The sequence below is a fragment of the Dama dama genome, chromosome 19 (assembly GCF_033118175.1).
Source record: "Dama dama isolate Ldn47 chromosome 19, ASM3311817v1, whole genome shotgun sequence".
Classification (NCBI taxonomy): Eukaryota; Metazoa; Chordata; class Mammalia; order Artiodactyla; family Cervidae; genus Dama; species Dama dama.
Window position 1 is genome coordinate 23,159,821 of NC_083699.1, and position 19,903 is coordinate 23,179,723.

The 19,903-nt window shown below is 37.0% G+C and overlaps 1 protein-coding gene across 9 annotated transcripts in view; it reads right to left on the reverse strand.

The window, feature by feature from the left end:
- The window catches only part of PHC3 (polyhomeotic homolog 3), a 79,949-nt gene that overhangs the window by 59,062 nt on the left and 984 nt on the right, over window positions 1-19,903 (reverse strand). For 5 of the 9 annotated variants that reach the window (XR_009697098.1, XM_061168306.1, XM_061168300.1 and 2 more), the window contains exons 2-5: window positions 18,613-18,670; window positions 18,185-18,350; window positions 14,339-14,494; window positions 13,198-13,275 (exon numbers count right to left, since the gene is read on the reverse strand). Coding sequence is in view for 8 of the 9 variants with exons in the window: in XM_061168306.1 (XP_061024289.1) it covers window positions 13,198-13,275; window positions 14,339-14,494; window positions 18,185-18,350; window positions 18,613-18,670 (458 nt within the window). In the remaining variant the exon portion in view is untranslated. Of the gene's footprint in view, window positions 1-13,197; window positions 13,276-14,338; window positions 14,495-18,184; window positions 18,351-18,612; window positions 18,690-19,903 lie in introns of all 9 variants that reach the window. The other 4 variants (XM_061168305.1, XM_061168301.1, XM_061168302.1 and 1 more) reach the window with 3 other exon arrangements.

Below are 19,903 nucleotides of genomic sequence, written 5' to 3' on the forward strand. Positions count from 1 at the left end.
AGAAGGCTGATGTATGTCTATATTCAATAGCATGAAAATATTTTTATGACCTACTGCTAAGTGAAAAAAACTGTAAAACATGTAGAATATAACCCACTTACATAATTATATACCAGTATCTACATGTATACATATATACATACCATACAAGTAGAAAACATGTTAAGAGAGAAATGTCTACACTATATATACATACAATAATGCATACTCATAAAACTGTATCTGATTAGATTTGATATCAATATATACACACACACACACATTTGGAAGAATAATCACCAAAATGCTAGAGGTGAATCATGCCTCCCAGGGGTAAAATTCGGGAGTTATTTCTATTTTCTTTTTCAAAGTTTTTGTCTTTTCTCTATAGGTATTAACTTGAGAATCAGAGAGGAAATGTTTTCCTTTCTTTTATATTTGGTATATTATTTTGTTTTTATCACATTAAAGCAGGATATAAATTTTCTTGCCTCATTCAGTGGGAATTTGTATGTGAGTAATTCAGATACCTATAAGTATAAAATAGTACATAGAAATTTCAAGTAATAATACCTATCCATGAAGGATTTCCTTTGAGACCACATATTTTTAATAATGAAGTAAAATGGTTCCTATTTATTATAGAAAATCATTATTTCTACTTTCTGCAATACAAGCTGTAAAACAGCAGCAAAACAATCAAACAAAAAACTTCATGACCTCCTAACTGCCCTCAGACTTTAACACCCTAAAAAAGTTGCAACGCTGAAACAATTAAAACACTGGAAACAATGGTCCAGCAACAGAAATGGTTATATAAGATAAAGTGCAGCCACACTGTGTGCAACACTATACAGTAGTTCAAGCAGCTGAGTTAAAAAGCTCAGAAGACACACTGTTAAGTATAAAAACAAAACGCAGAATACCCACCTGTTTATGGTATGTTTAAAAAATTGTGTACTAGACACATACGCACGCACTTCTTATACTATTTTTGTTCTTAATGTATAAATAAAGACCTGAAAAGATATCCAGCAAACTGAGGAGACAGAAGGACTGAAGGGGAAAGAAAGAAGGCTGAAGAGGACTTAACACTTTTTTACTTTATCTGCACTAGTGGAATATTTTATAAGAATCCAGTATAACTGCTCACGACCATACAAAAATATTCAGGCTACAGTTTTATTTTAGACTGCTGTCAAGTTGTGGAGTAGATTTCTAACTATTAGTTAAAATTAAATATTTTCAGAATCCTTGAAAACAATGAGTTTTAAAACTTAAAATACCTTCTAAAATTAATAGAAGTAATCTATGGTTTTAAGCAAGTAATTTTCCCTCAGATAAATTCATAATGAATTCATTTGATATGTAATTGATCTGATTTAGACATTTTTGAGAAAACTGATCATTTATAAGGTTCTTTACAAGGTACATTCTAAAAACAATCTCACCAATAAGTACACTCAGGAAATTTTTTAAAAGAGTATTACTAGATAGAAAGACACATAACATTCAATGCAAGTTTACTTATAACAACAAAAAAAGAAAACAAATAGAAAGTTAAAATTGCCAGGAAGCAGAAAATAGTTCCGTTTTTTTTTTTTTTTAAGTAGAATATTATGTAGCCACTGAAAGTCATGTTTATAAAACAATAAATACTGAAGATAATGGGCTTCCCTGATAGTTCAGTTGGTAAAGAATTCGCCTGCAATGCAGTAGACCTGGGTTCAATCCCTGGATTGGGGAGATCCCCTTGAGAAGGGAAAAGCTACCCACTCCAGTATCTTGTCTGGAGAATTCCATAGACTATACAGCCCATGGGATCGCAAGGAGTCAGACATGACTGAGTGACTTTCACTTCACTGAAGATAATGGTCTGAGCACACCCATTTGCTTCTCCCTCCTACTAAAACCCACTGAAATAGCAGTTAATACAATAACAAAAATGATCGGGTGAAACAAAAATACAAATTTAGACTGTAGGACAAGTGACCTGAGTTGTTTAAAAAAAAGGAGGGGGGAACAGGAGAGACTTTTTATATTAAAGGAAAACAGGACACTCACATGCAAGATGTAAGCCTTAACTCAATCTTGGGAAAATGTATTCTGGAGACTACTGAGGGAATCCAAATATGGGGCATATACTAGATATTGTCTCGATATTAAATTTCTTAGGTGTGATATGGGGCTGTGGTTATGTAAGACAATCTCCCTCCTAGATAATACATGCTAAGTACTTGGGACTGAAGTGTCATGATGTCTTCAACTTGTTTTAAAAATGGTCAGGAAAGCAGTGTATAAATAGAGAGGAACTTAACAACTGGTGTAGACAGCTACATTAAGAGTACACGAGGAGGAGAACATAGGCAAAACGCTCTCCGACATAAATCACAGCAGGATCCTCTATGACTCACCTCCCAGAATATTGGAAATAAAAGCAAAAATAAACAAATGGGACCTAATGAAACTTAAAAGCTTTGCACAACAAAGGAAACTATAAGCAAGGTGAAAAGACAGCCCTCAGATTGGGAGAAAATAATAGCAAACGAAGCAACAGACAAAGGATTAATCTCAAAAATATACAAGTAGCTCCTGCAGCTCAATTCCAGAAAAATAAATGACCCAATCAAAAAATGGGCCAAAGAACTAAACAGACATTTCTCCAAAGAAGACATACAGATGGCTAACAAACACATGAAAAGATGCTCAACATCACTCATTATCAGAGAAATGCAAATCAAAACCACAATGAGGTACCATTACATGCCAGTCAGGATGGCTGCTATCCAAAAGTCTACAAGCAATAAATGCTGGAGAGGGTGTGGAGAAAAGGGAACCCTCTTACACTGTTGGTGGGAATGCAAACTAGTACAGCCACTATGGAGAACAGTGTGGAGATTCCTTAAAAAACTGGAAACAGAACTGCCATATGACCCAGCAATCCCACTCTTGGGCATACACACTGAGGAAACCAGATCTGAAAGAGACACGTGCACCCCAATGTTCATTGCAGCACTGTTTATAATAGCCAGGACATGGAAGCAACCTAGATGCCCATCAGCAGATGAATGGATAAGGAAGCTGTGGTACATATACACCATGGAATATTACTCAGCCATTAAAAAGAATTCATTTGAATCAGTTCTAATGAGATGGATGAAACTGGAGCCCATTATACAGAGTGAAGTAAGCCAGAAAGATAAAGACCAATACAGTATACTAACGCATATATATGGAATTTAAAAAGATGGTAATGATAACCCAATATGCAAAACAGAAAAAGAGGCACAGATGTACAGAACAGACTTTGGGACTCTGTGGGAGAAGGCAAGGGTGGGATGTTCTGAGAGAACAGCATCAAAACATATATATTATCAAGGGTGAAACAGATCACCTGCCCAGGTTGGATGCATGAGACAAGTGCTCAGGGCTGGTGCACTGGGAAGACCAAGAGGGATGGGATGGGGAGGGAGGTGGGAGGGGGGATCGGGATGGGGAGTACATGTAAATCCATGGCTGATTCATGTCAATGTATGGCAAAAACCACTACAATATTGTAAAGTAATTAGCCTCCAACTAATAAAAATAAATGAAAAAAAAAAAAAAAAAAGAGTACCCAAGGGTCAATGCTTAATCTTACCATTTTTCTGTGGGTTTAAACGTTTTTTCCAAAAAGAACTTGGGGGATTTAAAAAAAACAGTGTCAGAGAAAACACACACACACAGTTGGAGGGTACCATCTGCATTTCTGTAAGACCTAAAGACGGGATCATACTAATGGTTAAAACAGAGAAGGAAGCTATAATCCAGAATACAGGAGGAAACAGATTAGAGTGGATTTAGACTCAGAACTTACACATGAAAGCAGAGGTAAGAAATGGAGCCAAAGACAAGGATTTTATCTACAGGCCTGTCTAGAAAACAGACTTGCTGTACACACCGCACCCCTCTCCCATGCAGAACAGGCACCGAGACCTTAGAAAGGAAGGCGGCTTCTCTATAAAAAGTCAGGAGCTGCCAAGGGAAGGCGAGGCTTCTGGAGAGGGCACTCGTGCCTGGAAGTAAAACTCTCCTTACTCTGAAACTACTAGCTCACCAGCCTAACAGCCAGCTTCCAATCTGTACACCTTCAATTCTAAATCTGCCAAAGACATATCCTTCCCACTGTGACCACCAATGCCATTTCCACCTGCAAAGACAGAAATCTTAATCGGCCTTTCCACTAAGGAAAGGAAAAGAGGTCTGTTGGGGCAGACCTATCTTCAGAGCAGTGGAAGAAATCCATGCTGATTAATTTATATAATTATCTACTCTTAAATATAAACAGAAAACCAGGCATTTTAAGAGAACCCTGCTTTCTAAGAGAAACACCAACAGCATGAAAGGAAAAGACCAAGACTGTTTCTAAGGAATATAAATGATTCAAGAAAAAGAATTTTGAAATCTGATAAGAGATCTAAATATTTCATCCGTAACAGAAAAACAGGATTCTAGGAAAAATAAGAAAATGCTCTTAGAAATTGGAAATACGAAGGCTAAACTAAAATTTTCTTTTAAATGTAAAAAGAAAGGGTTAAAAAAGGGGGGGCAAGGAAATATGTCGCAACAGAATAAAAAGATCAAGACAGAAAATAAGTAAAAAGCTAAACAAAGTTAAGGTTCAATCCAGAAAGACCAATATTCAACTAAGGAATTCTAGAAACAGAGGACAGAGAAAAACAGAAGGAAAGAAATTTTTGTTAAGACTTTTTTAGTTTCATACACATGAACACAAAGTTTCACAGTAAGAGGGCCCAAAAAGTGTCCTGAACACAATGACATCTAGACAGCCTTCACAAAACTCCAGAAAAACTAAATCGGCATACCTAAAAGCCTGAAGGGAAGTAGTACCAGTTAGTGATAAGACTTCAATCAGTCTTTTCTTTGGTCATACTAAAAATTTGAAAACAATGGTCCCTGCTTTCAAGTTTCCTAAAAAAATCATTTTCAATACAGAATTTATATACAAATAATTATTAAAAAGGTATAGGGGAGGGAATTTTTAGGCCTGCAAATATTCCAGATTTACAAGCAAGTTTTTAGAATATACTCCAGTAAAACAAAACTCCTATCAGTGCTCTTTAACTATATGTCTGCAGACTATATCCAATTGAAGGCAAAAGGAGAAGAGGGCAGCAGAGGATGAGATGGTTGGATGGCATCACCGGCTCGATGGACATGAGTTTGAGCAGGCTCTAGGAGACGGTAAAGGACAGGCAGGCCTGGCGTGCTGCAGTCCATAGGGTCGCAAAGAGTGGGACACAATTTAGCAACTGAACAACAAGACTATATCCACTGTACTCTAAGACCTTCGTTCACTTCAGATCCTTGGCACCTAACACAATGCCAGGCACCAAGTAGGCATTCAGGAAGGAAACACTGGCACAGATTATCCTCCGGAGTCTGGGAGACTAACACAGAATCCCATTCAGGAATGAATCTCCAAAACTAAGCTCTGCTATTTCAGGATCATGAGCTCAGGACTGAGTCCTCTTCTCTCAAATTCCATGTATTTTTTAAAGCTCAGCTTAAGTCCCATACAAAAAGCCTTCTTCAACTACCCAATCCCCAAAGGTCTCTTTTCTGTTAACTCCCACAGAATTTATCACTTGATTATATACTGCTACATTGTTTACTGTTTGGTATGTCTAGGCACACTGTGTCTGAGGGAAGCAACTTTGACTCATGTGCACCCCCAGGGCAACTAGCACAGCACAACACAATAAACCTGATAACTGGCTGGCTGCTTAAAACAAGGAATGAAAGAATCTCATCACTGAGGTCAGGACTTAGGCTGTCTTCTACAATGCAATTTCAGGCAGTCAGAATATATCCTAAAATGATTCTCTGAAGATAAACCACTTGCAATAATCAAGAATTAAAATTAATAACAATGTATTACATACTCTAGTTGATTATAATTAAACTTCATCTTTCAACAAATATTTATTACATACCTACTATGTGATATGTATTTTTCATAACACATATAAAACTATTTTTTTAAAAAATCCCTGACTAAACCTTACTTAACATTTAAACCACTGGTTCTCTCTTTTTAAACAGTTCCCTTTCTTCACACAACACTTACTCAGAATCCCCAGATTCAAACAGACCACAGAACTGTTCTGTGGAACAGAAGCTGGAGGGAAGGCTCAGAGCCCCATCTCTCTCAGTCTGCTGGGGCTACCTGAACAGGTGCCAGATCAGGTAGCTCAAACAGAAATTTCCCACAGTTCTAGAGGCTAAGGAAGTCCAAGATCAAGGTGCCAGCCAATTCAATTTCTGGTGAGACCTCTCTGCTGGCTTGCAGATGGCCACCTTCTCACTGTGTCCTCTCAGCAGAGAGAGGGACACACTATGTGTCCATTTCTCGTGTCTTCCTCTGATAAAGACACCAGGTTCACTGGATCAGAGCTCCACACTTACGACCTCATTTAACCTTAATCACCTCCTTAAATGGAGAAGGGAATGGCAATCCACTCCACTATTCTTGCCTGGACAATTCCATGGACAGAGGAGCCTGGCGGGCTATAGTCCATGGGGTTGCAAAAGAGTCAGACACGATTGAGCAACTAAAACGCCTCCTTAAAAGCCTTGTTTCTAATATAGTCACATGTGGGTTTAAAACTTCAACATATCGATTTGGGAGGAAGAGAATTCAGTGCACATTCAGTTTCATCTCCTGAAACTTCTCCCTGATCTAAACCCAGGAACATATGGATGAAAAGACTAAAAACCATCTAATTAGACAACTTAATTTTACATGAAAGAAAAGTGGGGTGTAAGGAGGTTAATGACTTGCCCTAAGTCATGCCACCAGTTAGTCACAAAATTAAGACTAGAAGCTAGGTCCCTCATGTCTTCCATTCTACCAAACTCTCTCATAATACTCCACAATGGGTAGTAAAGTCATCAGGTACCCTGGTGACTGAAAATGTCAATGAGATGTACAAGACATCACTAAGTCACCAGTCCTGCCAATAGCCATTTGGCTATATGAACTCCAAACTCATATAGCCAATGTCTACTCAACATGTATGGGTGGGTGTCTAACACACAACATATCTAAAACCGAACTCTTGATTTTCTTTTCCAACACCTTCTTTGGCAGATCGTTCCAGGTGCTCAGGCCAAAATGCTACCATTTATCCATGACTGTTTACCTTTCCTCACATCTTTTAGTCAATCCCTCAGCACATACTATTAGCTATTTTCCAAACATCCAAATGTCTATAATAAAATATTGGTGGAACAAATATTCAGAATCTTTGCTAACCACTTTTTACCACATCTACTGTCACCATCATGGTCCAAGCCTCCAGTATCTCTCAGATTATTGTAGGAACCATTTAACCAGTCTCCCTACTTCTATCACTGCCTCCCTAGAACCTACTCAACACTGTAGCTGTTATATGAGATCATGTCACATCCCAAATAAAACAACTTTCCAGCAGCTTCCCAACTCACGCTGAGTAAAACCCAAGGGTTTAATAATCTTCTCATGATTAATTTCCTCTCTAAAGTTATCTCTAAACATACTCCCACTTTCCCTCCACACCAGCCACACCACCCTCCTTTCTGTTTCTTAAGCATGTTTGCCTCCCTCACCCTCCTTCACATGCCATTTTTATTAGCAATGCTTTTCCCTGACCACCCTAATTAAAATAGGAGATTCCCTCATCCCACTCCTCTTCATTGTTTTATTTTTCTCTACAGAGCTTACCCCCAACTGACATATTATATACTAGTTTACTTACTATCGATATATCCCTAGCTCCATACAGACATTTTGTCAGCTGTGTCCCAGTACTAGAGGAGTATTTAAATGCTCAATAAACATTTGTTGAATAAATGAGTGAATTATGAATGAAGAGTCATAAAACTAACTGGGCTTCAAAATCTCATCTTGGGACTCCCTGGTGGTCCAGCAGTTAAGACTTTGAGCTCCCAAGTCAGGGGGCACGGGTATGCTCCCTGGTCACAGAATTATGATTCTACATGGTACAGCCAAAAAAAAAAAAAAGGCTCATCTTGTCTGGCATCAAAGCTAGAAAGCTATAAAAAATAAGGTTTTTCCTTTTTAATAGAACAGTACAGTGAATTAAAGTCAAAACATCCGGGATTAATGTAGATTCTAAGGCCAAAAAACAACAAAAGGAAAGAGATACAAAGAGCCCTTGAATCATTTAGAGACTTATGATTGCAATTTCCAGCCACATAATCTTTTCCAGCTGAAAATGCCAAGACTTAGAAGAGAAAGAGACAGAATGATGGCACTTCACTTACACTAAAACAAACAAAATTAACCATAGGACTATCTACTTACGTTCATGTATAGAAATGCACAGTAATAAGGTAATCAGCTTCACACAAAACTTTGTCAGGGCAAAAGGGACTACTGAAATGAGCTGTCACTTTCACGTATACATTTGTATTGTCTGTATCTAAGACAACAAGACAGCATTTTTTTTTTTTTAAGACAAAATGAAACTTTTCAACCTAGTTTCTCAAAGATAACCACTGATTAACAGTTTGTTGTGTATTACAGATTTTATTCCTACAAAACCACACAGATGTAAGTTTTAAAAAATAAGTGGTAGGAATTCTGCTTCCAGGAAAGTGGAATAGACACATACTTTATCCCTAAGTATAACTAAAAACCCCATCGCTGCATAGAAAATAAACATAAGAAAGTCCTAAAAGGTGGAGAAAAGTAGACTCCAGGACTCAGTGAATCACGCGGTTGAGAGCTCCCTGGATTTTTTTTTTTTAATCTCACATAATCCAAACATAAAGCTGAACAAATTAATAACCCAGAAACAGCAATGGGTATAGACAAAAAAAGAAAAGAAAAAGCTCCAATGAGCTGCTCTTTCTAGCTGAGGATCAGAAAAGGGACAGCCTAGCAAGACAGAAAACTTTTAGACAATAATTGCTCTACTCCAGCCAAACAACACAGAAACACTGTGGCCACATCCACACTAGCAAAGACCTAGGCCTCTCCCCTCACCAGGCTGTAATGAGTCACCCTAAACCCCATCCAATGGGTGAGTGTCAGAGAAGGCCACGTAGAGAGCCAAGACCTTCATATCTGCCAAGCAATAACAGACCACAAATAACAACCCATCCCAACCCTGAAGCAGCAGTGGGACCACACAGGGAGCAATGACTGGGCACTCCTTTCCCTCCTAGCCAGAGAAGCATCAGTAGAGGCCTAGTGAGGAGCCAGAACACACACTGACTCAGCAATTACAGGGAGCGTCCCTCAGATACCAGTCAAAACCAAACAGGGAACCTGGATTTACTTCCACCCTCAAATGGCAGGGCGGAGGTGGCACATGCTCCCCTTCGGGAGCCAGCCAAAACAGAATATTATGAGATTGTGGAATTAAGATCCACAATCTCATAATACTCAATATGTCCAGGTTTCAATCAAAAATCACTCATTGTACCAAAAACCAGAAAGACCTCAAGCTGAATGAAAAAGGTAATAGATGCCAACACCAAGATGGAAAATATTTTAATTATCTGACGAAGATTTTAAAGCAGCAGTCATAAAAATGCTTTGAACAAGCAAGTATGACCCAACTTGAAACAAATGAAAAATAAACTCTCAGCAAAAGAAAAAGAACAAAGTTTTAGAACTAGAATACAGAATAACCTAATAAATAAGCTAAATGAGCTAATACTAGATGTTCTTGTTTTCACTTAATAACTCATGAAAATCTGTCTCTATATACATACATATAGCATTCTAAAGCAGCCGCAGTGTTTGAATTAACTATCATTTAACTAATCCTCAATTAAAGAACATTTGTATTGTTTATAACTTTCTACCATTACAAACCATGCATATTTGTGTAATTATCTGTCATAACTCTCTCTCATATTTAGTCAGTGACATCATTTCACTAAAAATTAGACTGCTATATGAAAGGGCATGCGGTTCAAATTTTCATACACACTGCCAAATAACCTTCTAGAACAGTTTTACCAATTACATTCCCACCAATAGTGTACGAGTGTACCATACTTGTCAACAGTTTTTGTCTCAATTTTTCCCCCGTTTTCTAATCTGACAAGTGAAAATAAAACATTGATGTTTTTACATTCACTTCTTTATTACCAGTAAAGTAAACATATTTTCATGTGCTTAAAAGCCAAAAGTAGTCTATCTGTTGAAAATTACCAATTCAGGTCTTTTGTGAATTCACATTATTTATCTTACTAATATAATACAGCCCTTGGTATTTCACAAATATAAGCTGTGTGACATACATGGTGCAAATATATTTCCAACCACTCTATTGTTTAACATCGTTGATGCTTTTTTCACATTAGTTCTTAATTACACTACATTTAATAGAAGTACAAAGACATCCAACCTAAAGACTCAGTCCCAACTAATTTTAGAGCCAATCAAACACACACATACAAACCACTCTCACTACTGGTTAAGAGTATAGAATTAGCCTTTCTGTTCTAATTACAGGAAAGAAAAGGATGCTGGCACCCACTATACAATCAATTAACAATGGTCTTCACATACATAGTTTCCCCATGTGGTAGACTGGACTTTTTACCTCATTTTTTAAAATATAATATTCCATTTCCCCTCTGGCATTTCACTCGTACTCTAAATCCCAACCGATTTGGCAGGTGACTTGACAACCTACCTTGTAGCCCTTTTATCTACGAAAGGATTGACCCTTCCCCCTTGGTGTTCACTGTTATCAGGCACCTATCTCAAAACAACCAAAATTCTGAAAACTAGCAGACTGCCAATAGACAATTCATTTTATCACTATCTAGGGATTTTTGCTATTATGCTCTGCTCCTCTTAAAAATTACTAAGCTACCCTAGGTATAATTTGGACTGCCAGTCAATTCACTTGAGCTACTGCTTAGCTGGGACTGAACACAAAACAAATGCAATGTATTATTCTCTTGTTTTTTCTAGGCATCTATTCTCTCTACTTCTTTTCCTCTCACCAGTTATCCAGAGATTCTGGCAATGATTTATGACAAGTAGTAGTAACAATTTCATAAAAAATAAGCACAATCACTGGAACTATGATTCTAAAAGTCACATACACAAAATCATAATGGAACAAAAATAGTTTTAAAGGACACCTTTTTATCATGTGAAGGGAAAAAAATCCAGAACACATGCTGTGCTATGCTTAGTCGCTCAGTTGTGTCCGACTTTTTGTGACCCCATGGACTGGAGCTTGCCAGGTTCCTCTGTCCATGGGGTTTCTCCAGGCAAGAATAATGGAGTGGGTTGCCATGCCCTCCTCCAGGGGATCCTCCCAACTAAGGAACTGAACCCAGGTCTCCCGCATTGCAGGTGGATTCTTTACCAACTGAGCCACCAGGGAAGCCCAAGAATACTGGAGTGCTGGAGTGGGTAGCCTACCGCTTCTCCAGGAAATCTTCCTGACCCAGGAATCAAACCGGAGTCTCCTGAATTGCAGGTGAATTCTGTACAAGCTGCGCTACCAGGGAAGCCCTCAGAACACGTATCTGTGTGTTTGTGTGTGCGTATATATATATATGTATGTATATACCCTAGTGCTATTCCAGTACTTCATAAAGAATTTATCTATAATTATTTTAACTAGTTTACCAGTATGTTCCATAACTACCAATATATTAATTAAAGATATTATCTGACATCAATAACCATATCGCATTACTGCTTAGGGCTAAATACATTACTTAAGATTTTTCATTTTCTTCAGTCTAACATTTTCAAATCACAAGTAATTTCTTTTGTAAGTAATTGTATTCATAAGTAATTCTTATGCATAAGATAGTTCCATGCTAAAACAATTTTTTAATTAAATAGATCAAAAGCCCACAAATAACTATGTGCTCATCATACATGTATTTAGTAAAGACCACACCCTTAGCTGAAGAAATACAGCACAAGTTCAACTTTAATTTCTCAGCAATCTATAAACTATATTCCACTGGAGTCTATTTTATCAAAGTATTACCCTCCCGGATCAGAAAAAAAAAAGCCACGAAGGACATTATTAGTTTAACTCCATGGTTCTCAACAAGGGGCAATTTGGCCCCTCAGAAAACATCTGGCAGTGCCTGCAGACATTTCTGGCTGTCACACTGGGGAAAGGAGAAGGGCATAGCTACTGCTATCTAAGCTAGGGACGCTGCTAAACAGCCTACACAGCACAGGACAGCCCCTCGTAAGAAAGAATCATCTGGTCCATAAGGTCTCTAGGGATGAGGCTGAGAAATCTGGGAGAACTGATGAAATATGAACATGAACAACAGGGTATCACTGTTAAACTTCCTGAATTTGACCTGTTTCATGTGGCTTCATAAAAGAATGACTTTGTTCCTAGGAAGTACATATCAAAGTATTTAGGAGTAAAGGAACATGTCTCAACTTATCCACAAATGGCTCAGAAAAAAGTAACTGTATATATGTAGACAGAAAGAATGAATGATAAAGCAGTGAGCCAAAATGCTAACAATTGGTGAATCTGAGTAAAGAGTATACAGAAATTTTTATTATTCTTGCAATTTAAAATTACATCAAAATAAAAGGGCAAACAAGTATTACCACACCTGTAAATTTCTTTTTAACTGGATTACTTTGCACAATTTCCCAGTAAGTATGTGCAATATAGTAAATCATCATTTATTCTCATCTCAAAATAAATGACACTATCTTGAATGGATACTTGTAAATTTGACCCAGGTAACTCAAGTAAGCATAAGCTGGGAAGTAAAATTTCTAAAATGTGAAGTGCACAGAAAAAGCTAGAAACACTTAGATGTCTACCAAGGACATGACATTCTCTAGTACTTGTCACAGTAAACGCATGACTGAACTTCCCTGCATTATATATTCCACGCTTTCAATGCACACTGAAAACTGCAATCATTCCCAATCATAGAAGATCTGAACATAATCAAGGGGAAAACATGTATAGGAAATAATACAAAAATATTTTTATGACTCAGATTTTCAGAAGTTTGACATTAGTTCCGAATTCTCGAAATTTACCATTCCTGTTTCTAGCCACTTGTTACTTAAACAGTACTCAACAGATGAACAGTAACAGTTTTGTAGATTTTAACAGTTCACTTGTGGAAAGCAATAATCTAATATTTTAAAACCAGGAAAAAAATTAGAGCACTTACAGATGTCTGAGACATACTTGACTGTTGTGTGACACTCCCTGTGGGGGATGTAGGTGGTCTTCCACTGGACAAGCTTGCCTAAAATAATAAGATCTTTATGACTATAAGAAGTCTGAAGTTTAAAACTTTCTTATATCAGGATACCACAAAAATCACAATAAAATTCAAAACATCTATTTTACAGTCCACATGTCAAACAAATTAAGAAAAAAATAACTGCATGGTGAAAACAGAAGACCCAAAGGCTCATCTTATTTTAAGAGCTGTACCCATTTTCAGTTTTCCTGTATAGATCTCTTCTTTGAAGTGAAATTACCAATCCAATGTTATGAAAAATAAATTGGAGCTATATCAAATGCCACTGGGTTTCAGTTTCCTAACTATCATAAACAGGATGTTATTTAAAATTACACTAATGAGAAGAAGTAAGAGCTGGGATGTGTTTAACAGAAATAAACCTTTTTCAGGTTTAGTCAACTTGAGATCCTACTCTGGTGACGAGATTTAAGTCTTGCATTAGAGTTTTATTTAAATCAACAACGCAATAATAATGAAGATCTGTTTAAAAACATAAACATTTAATCATAAAATCATCCTGATAGCAATAAGAATCACATGACTAGATTTTAGAAAAGTGCACATACATATTTTTATACAGAACATTTCTGGAGGGATGCATATTAAATAGTGGCCACCTTTGAAGAGTGGAAAATACCAGTGGGTGTGGAAAAGGAACACCTCTATACTTTACCTCTTATGAATGATTTTATACTGGTTGTTTTTAATGAGTGTAATTACTTATGTAATTTTAAAAAAACCTTTTTTGGTTAAAATGTAAATAAGATTTATGTAACCTAACTATTCACTGTCATCCCTAGAATTTTATACACACAAGACTGGTACAGCATTTCTGCAAGGTAGATAAAAAGCAGAGAGACAAAACTCAGCAACAGAGTAACACATTCAACATTCTTTTCTTTTAAACTAACTTTTACTTTGCAGCCTATTATATTTTCTTTAGGGAAAAAAACACAGGACATCTGCAAACTCTGCAATAATACCCAGTCTATTTATTTTCGGTAACTGCCTGCAGGCAATGTCAACGCTGGCCTTGCAAGGTCTTACTCCGTCTTAGCCTCACCTGAACGGCAGCCAGGCTCTGGAGCTGGGAGCTGCTGAGGTGCTGCTGCTGGAGGGCCGCCGTGTGCAGCATCAGGTGCTGCTGCTGCGCGGCGTACATCTGCTGCAGATACTGCGCCGCGGAGCTGGGAGGCCGATGCAGCGCCTGCTGAATTACCTGCGATGAGTCAACGGAACCAACGTCAAACCAGAATCTTAACTGGAGAGTATTAGAAAAGCTGTATTAGAAATTAAAAAAGTAAAAGTAACCATAAAGTAGAAATTCAAAATTTCACTCCTTTAATATTCAATGTCCTCACATTTATTAACAGTTCTCTCCTAGTTATACATCACTAGGATTCACTGATCTATACAGATTAAAGTTACCCAGTAGAGCAATTCACAAAAGGAAAAAGGGCTAAGTAAGCATTTGGAAAGATCTTCAATTTCATTAGTAGTCAAAACTTACAAATTAAAACACGACACTTTTTCAACCTTCCGATGGATAAACATTTAAAATACTACTACTACTACTGGAGAAACAGATACGCTCATACACTGTTAGTAACAATATAAACTGGAATACCCATTTTGGATACAACTTGTTAGAATTCCCAATTTGGGTATAAAGAGAATATGTATACCCTGCATGTATTACAAACAGTAATGTATAACAGATCAGTGCTGTCCAATACAGTAGCCACTAACCCTAAGTATCTACGAAGCACTTACAAGCAGACTAGTGCAACCAAGGAACTAAGTTTTTAATTTTACTGAATTTTAATTTAAATATAAAATAGCCACATGCAGCTCACAGCTACTATATTGAACAGAGCAGATAACAACCATCAACAAAATAATAACAACTATCAACAAAATAGTTTCCAAATATATCATTAGGTGGGAAAAGCTCACTTAATAGTGTACAGAGTAAGATACCATTTATATTAAAATATTTTAAAGAATATTCAGGAAAACATTAAAAGACTACTGATAGGTAGCTAGATTAGAAGTGATTTTTACCTGATTCTCATTTGTATTTTTTCTAAATGTCTGAAAAAAACTTAGCTTCATTATAGTAATAACCACATAAAATTATAACGCCATTTTTTTTTTAGAAAATTACTAAGTAACCACTCATGTTTTTTAAATGTCAGGTGCAATTGTTTCAACACAAAATAAAATTCTTACTAAAAAAAAATTCTTATAAGTGTTCAAAATAAAATTATTCCTACTAAAAAAAATTCTTATAAGTGTTCATTACCGTGACTATTTATTAGTAAAATGAAAACTCTGAACCCAAACTTTATAAATTGATAAATGTGAAACAGTCAAGAGTTCTAATAAAAGAGAAAAATCCTTTATCTGTGCAAATGGTACACTGGACTACACCAGTCCTCTGCAATCACATCCCAAAGTCATGTCATGCCCATGGGTACTCTCAAACAGCACCCTAAATCCCAGGATCAAACCAGAGTTTTCAAAGAGCTAATGGAGAAAAAGAGACATAATCCTATAGTTTGAGCTTCTGAGTCAGGATACCTTTATCACAAAGCTATGAATGTCTTTATTCAAATTCCAAAAAAGCATGTTTCCTTGCACTTTTTACCTTCCTGCATTCATGTTGCAATTCACCAACAACAGACTGCTACACCTGCTGCAGATTCCTGTCACAAAATACAGGCTTTTGACCCCTAGTTGCAGGGGAGTACAGACCAGCATTAAGTGCTTTAGAATCACAACAATATATCTTTTTGGTTAGGTAATCTGTATATGTTGCTCTAATTCCATAACAAAACTCTAAAATCAAACTGAAATGAAAAATGAATAACCTATTTGAATATACTTATTTTTTCTATTGTCAGCACAATTCTTCATTACCATTCAGTGCCATACTCATGGATGAGAGACTCTTTAAATACAAGTTAAAGATACAGCACATTGCTCTTATTTTGTTCCTCTGGAGCAAGGAAGGTGAAAAGGATTCACAGGGGTGGGAAAAAAAAGGAAAGCAGGAAGGTATTAAACTACTTAGGTAGTTCAATAAATATTGATTTGACTACATTTTAAGGGAAGCAATTGTATGATCTTGTAAGAATTACAGTTAGTACTATTCATGAGATATTATCTTCAACTTTAAATCTCAAGTAACTTTTTTTATTAACACATCCAGCTTAGAAAATAGGTGGACAACAAAAAGGTATTTAAAATATCATATTATCTTTATGTTCAAGGATCTAAATACTCTTCCCTGTTTCCCTTGCCTCAGAGAAAGGTGAAAAATATTAAAAACACTCTATGTTCCAGTCTGAATTTCTACTGAACTGACGGACGATTCCAACAATCCTGATTCTATTCCACAGTAATTTCAGAATACTAAGCCATATAACAGCTAGACAGTCAGTATACTGGGATCTGCACTCTAGAAAAATGGATCAGAGAGATGACTAATCCAGGTCTGTTTTTTTCAGGGTGGAGTGCAATTATGCAGATTTGAGAAAGAAAAAAAGGTGTAACGGGAAAAAAACTCAGTATTTAAGGGCACAACTCTAAAGTCAAGAGTCCCAACTAGGTATGTGAATTTAGCAAAGTTACTTAGCCAATTTAAAACATCAATTTTTCCATCTGTTGAATGGAGATAATCCATGTAAAGCATTTATCAAATACTTGGCACATAATTATTCAGTATGTATTAGCTATTATCATTTACTGAGTATATAATGTGCCCCACAAAATTCTAGATCCTTTGTCTAATCCTCATAACTAATTAAGCAGGTGGTCTCATTCTCATTTTATAGTTTCCTGAGGCTCAAGGAGATTATGCCTCTCACTCAAGGCTACAGAGCTAACAGTAAAGAAAATGGAATTCCAACAAAAACTGCATCAGCCTGCAATGCCCATGCTTTTTTACGCAATACCATACTGCCTCAACCTCCATTACTATAAAGGCTGCCTTGCTGTATCTGTTTGCTGAAGCCAAGGTGGGCAAGGAGTGAGCGGGGAAGCTGGAAGAAGATGCAAGGAGCCAAAAGAACTGCAGACACGTTTCTTCTCTCCTGACTGGCACAGCAGCCATATGGTAGACACGCTGTATTCTCTTGTGGTTGACCCAGAGGACATGGCCATAATGCTGCCAACAAGGGCTTTTCAGGTGGAGCTTATTTAGGTTTACAGAACAAAAGTGGCCCGTGGTCAAGGGGGTACGTCGTGACACACACGCGCAGTGCTGTAAGTGATCTCAGCTGTTACATAACTATTTACAAAACATGGGGCGAGAGCAAGAGACTATGGGGCGAGAGAGCCTGACCACCACCATCTTTGCTAATTTGCTCCTACCCTACAAAGGTTAACCAGCTAAACTTTACTTTCTCACCTAAGTGAACAGCCTAAGACTTTTCCTAATCAAATATTCCCTTTCTCCTCTGCCCCGATAGCTCCTAATGGATCCTCGTGCTTAGGGTTCTTGGGTTTAAAACAAACCTCTTATCTACAGAGCTGAACAGATCCTAAGTCCAAATTTTGGGTTCAAATACACAATAATCCAGAAAAACCTAAAGCCATTCTTCACGTTGGGGCTCTTGGTTGAGTTTCCCCACTTGCAGCAGCACCTGGGGACCTTCCAATTATAATTTTCCTGACATTGTTTTCGAAGCTACATGCTGACAAATGTAGGCCCTCCCAATAGGCCTACATTGAATGATTATTAAATAATTCTGTTGGTAGTTCCAAACATTAACAATTCTAACTGTACTCATTTAGAGGGTTAGCATGTAACTCATTTGAGGATATCAAACAATACATTTACCTGGCCTAAGCAAAAAGCAATGGCTCCTAAGTCTTAGCCTACCCATCACGGTAACTGAAATACCTGTACAGCATGTCGGTCTGAGCCGCTGTAGACAGAAATCTGTGGCTGCTGCATTCGAGAGGAGGAAGTAGTGATGGTGGTGGTGGTGGTGCTACTGGTTGTCGTCGACACCGAGGACGTCCCAGGGCTTGGTTCACTCTCCATAGCTGTACCGTGGTCCTTAAATCTGGCAGACGGCACAAAGGATTTGTATCGGCAAAAGCATTACACTGTTTAAAGAATATTTAATTATTCCAAGAAATAATCAGAACAGTCTAAATTTTCTAAGAAGAACCTCATAAAATACAGATAGCATACAGTCACCATAAACACGTGAAAGGGAAAAATACTCTACAGAGATAAAGCATAATTAACAATTCATATCTACTAAATTTGAATCCAGAGGACTCAGGATACAGAACTCAGATAAAGCCTGGCCTAAAGTTTACCTTTTTATTGTTGAAGGAAGATGAATGTCTTGAAACCAAAACAGGTGATGACAGAACACTACCTAGGAAAATTAAAACTTAAGCAATATCAGAGTATTAAAATACTTCTTTATATTCTCTTGACCACACTAATTACAAATTAAAATCATTCTTATGTAGACATTAAAAAAGGATGCCTGTGGACTTGTGCTAGCTTAGTTTAGCTTAGTCAATTAACTCAATTTTTGGTTACCATATGTACTTTATTTAAAAATACGTTCTCTAGGAAAGTTAAAAAATAATTTATTAACTCACACTGCTTTCCCTCTAATTACACTACAATTCTGTCCTTACCACATCTAATAGCTCTGAGTAATACTCATAAGCAGATTACTCTGGGTAAATAAGAGAAGCAGCTGAAAAACAATTTCCCCACTTGCTAACAAAAATCTTTTTCACAAAATACAACTCCAAATTTTGAAAATAGCAGAACTATGTCACTTTCCTTATGCATGAAGTGCAGTTTTATACCATTCTGATTATCTTCCCTCAAACATTACAAACTCATTTCACTGTTATTGTACAAATACAGTATTTTTATTTTAATAAATTCAAACAACATATTAAGTCAATTCTGAGTGCCTTAATGTCGTTAGAAACTAGAACTATAACATTTATTGTAGGGATAGAAATGCACCACAAAAAGCAAGCTTAAGAATATATTGGTTTTCTCTGCCTTTCTTATCTTTTCTTCTGAGAAACATAATACGACCCACCTCACATGAGCAGTACTGACAAGAAGGAACACTTTCTACTTCAGGAAAAGACAAAGGAATTTGGCACTAACTGTGTATGCATGCACTATTCCCAAACAGTGTCCTTTTACCTACAAATTTTGTTTTTTATATCACACATGTAAACAGTAATTATATGTATAATCATAAGAGTATGATTGCCCTGTGAGGAATCAAATGTTTTTAAAAGCCCGATTTATAAGAGGAAACGTGATGCAGGAAAAAAAAGTGGGGAGCCAACTCTCACTAATCTTTTTGATTAATAAATGACTCACACACCTTTAGACTTCTCTGGGGTTTTTATTGGCGGGGGGGGGCGGGGTTGGGAAGCGGTTTGTTAGTTTTGCAAACTCCTTTCCAGTCATCAAATCACAGCAGCATATGTTAACAATTCAACATCATACAGATATGGTGGTAGATAAACTTTTTACCAAACTGCTACCTGTCATAATACTTCCGAACCACGCATCAATGATATGCAAAAAGCCAGCTTTAATTCTGGTCCTTGTACAGTGCTG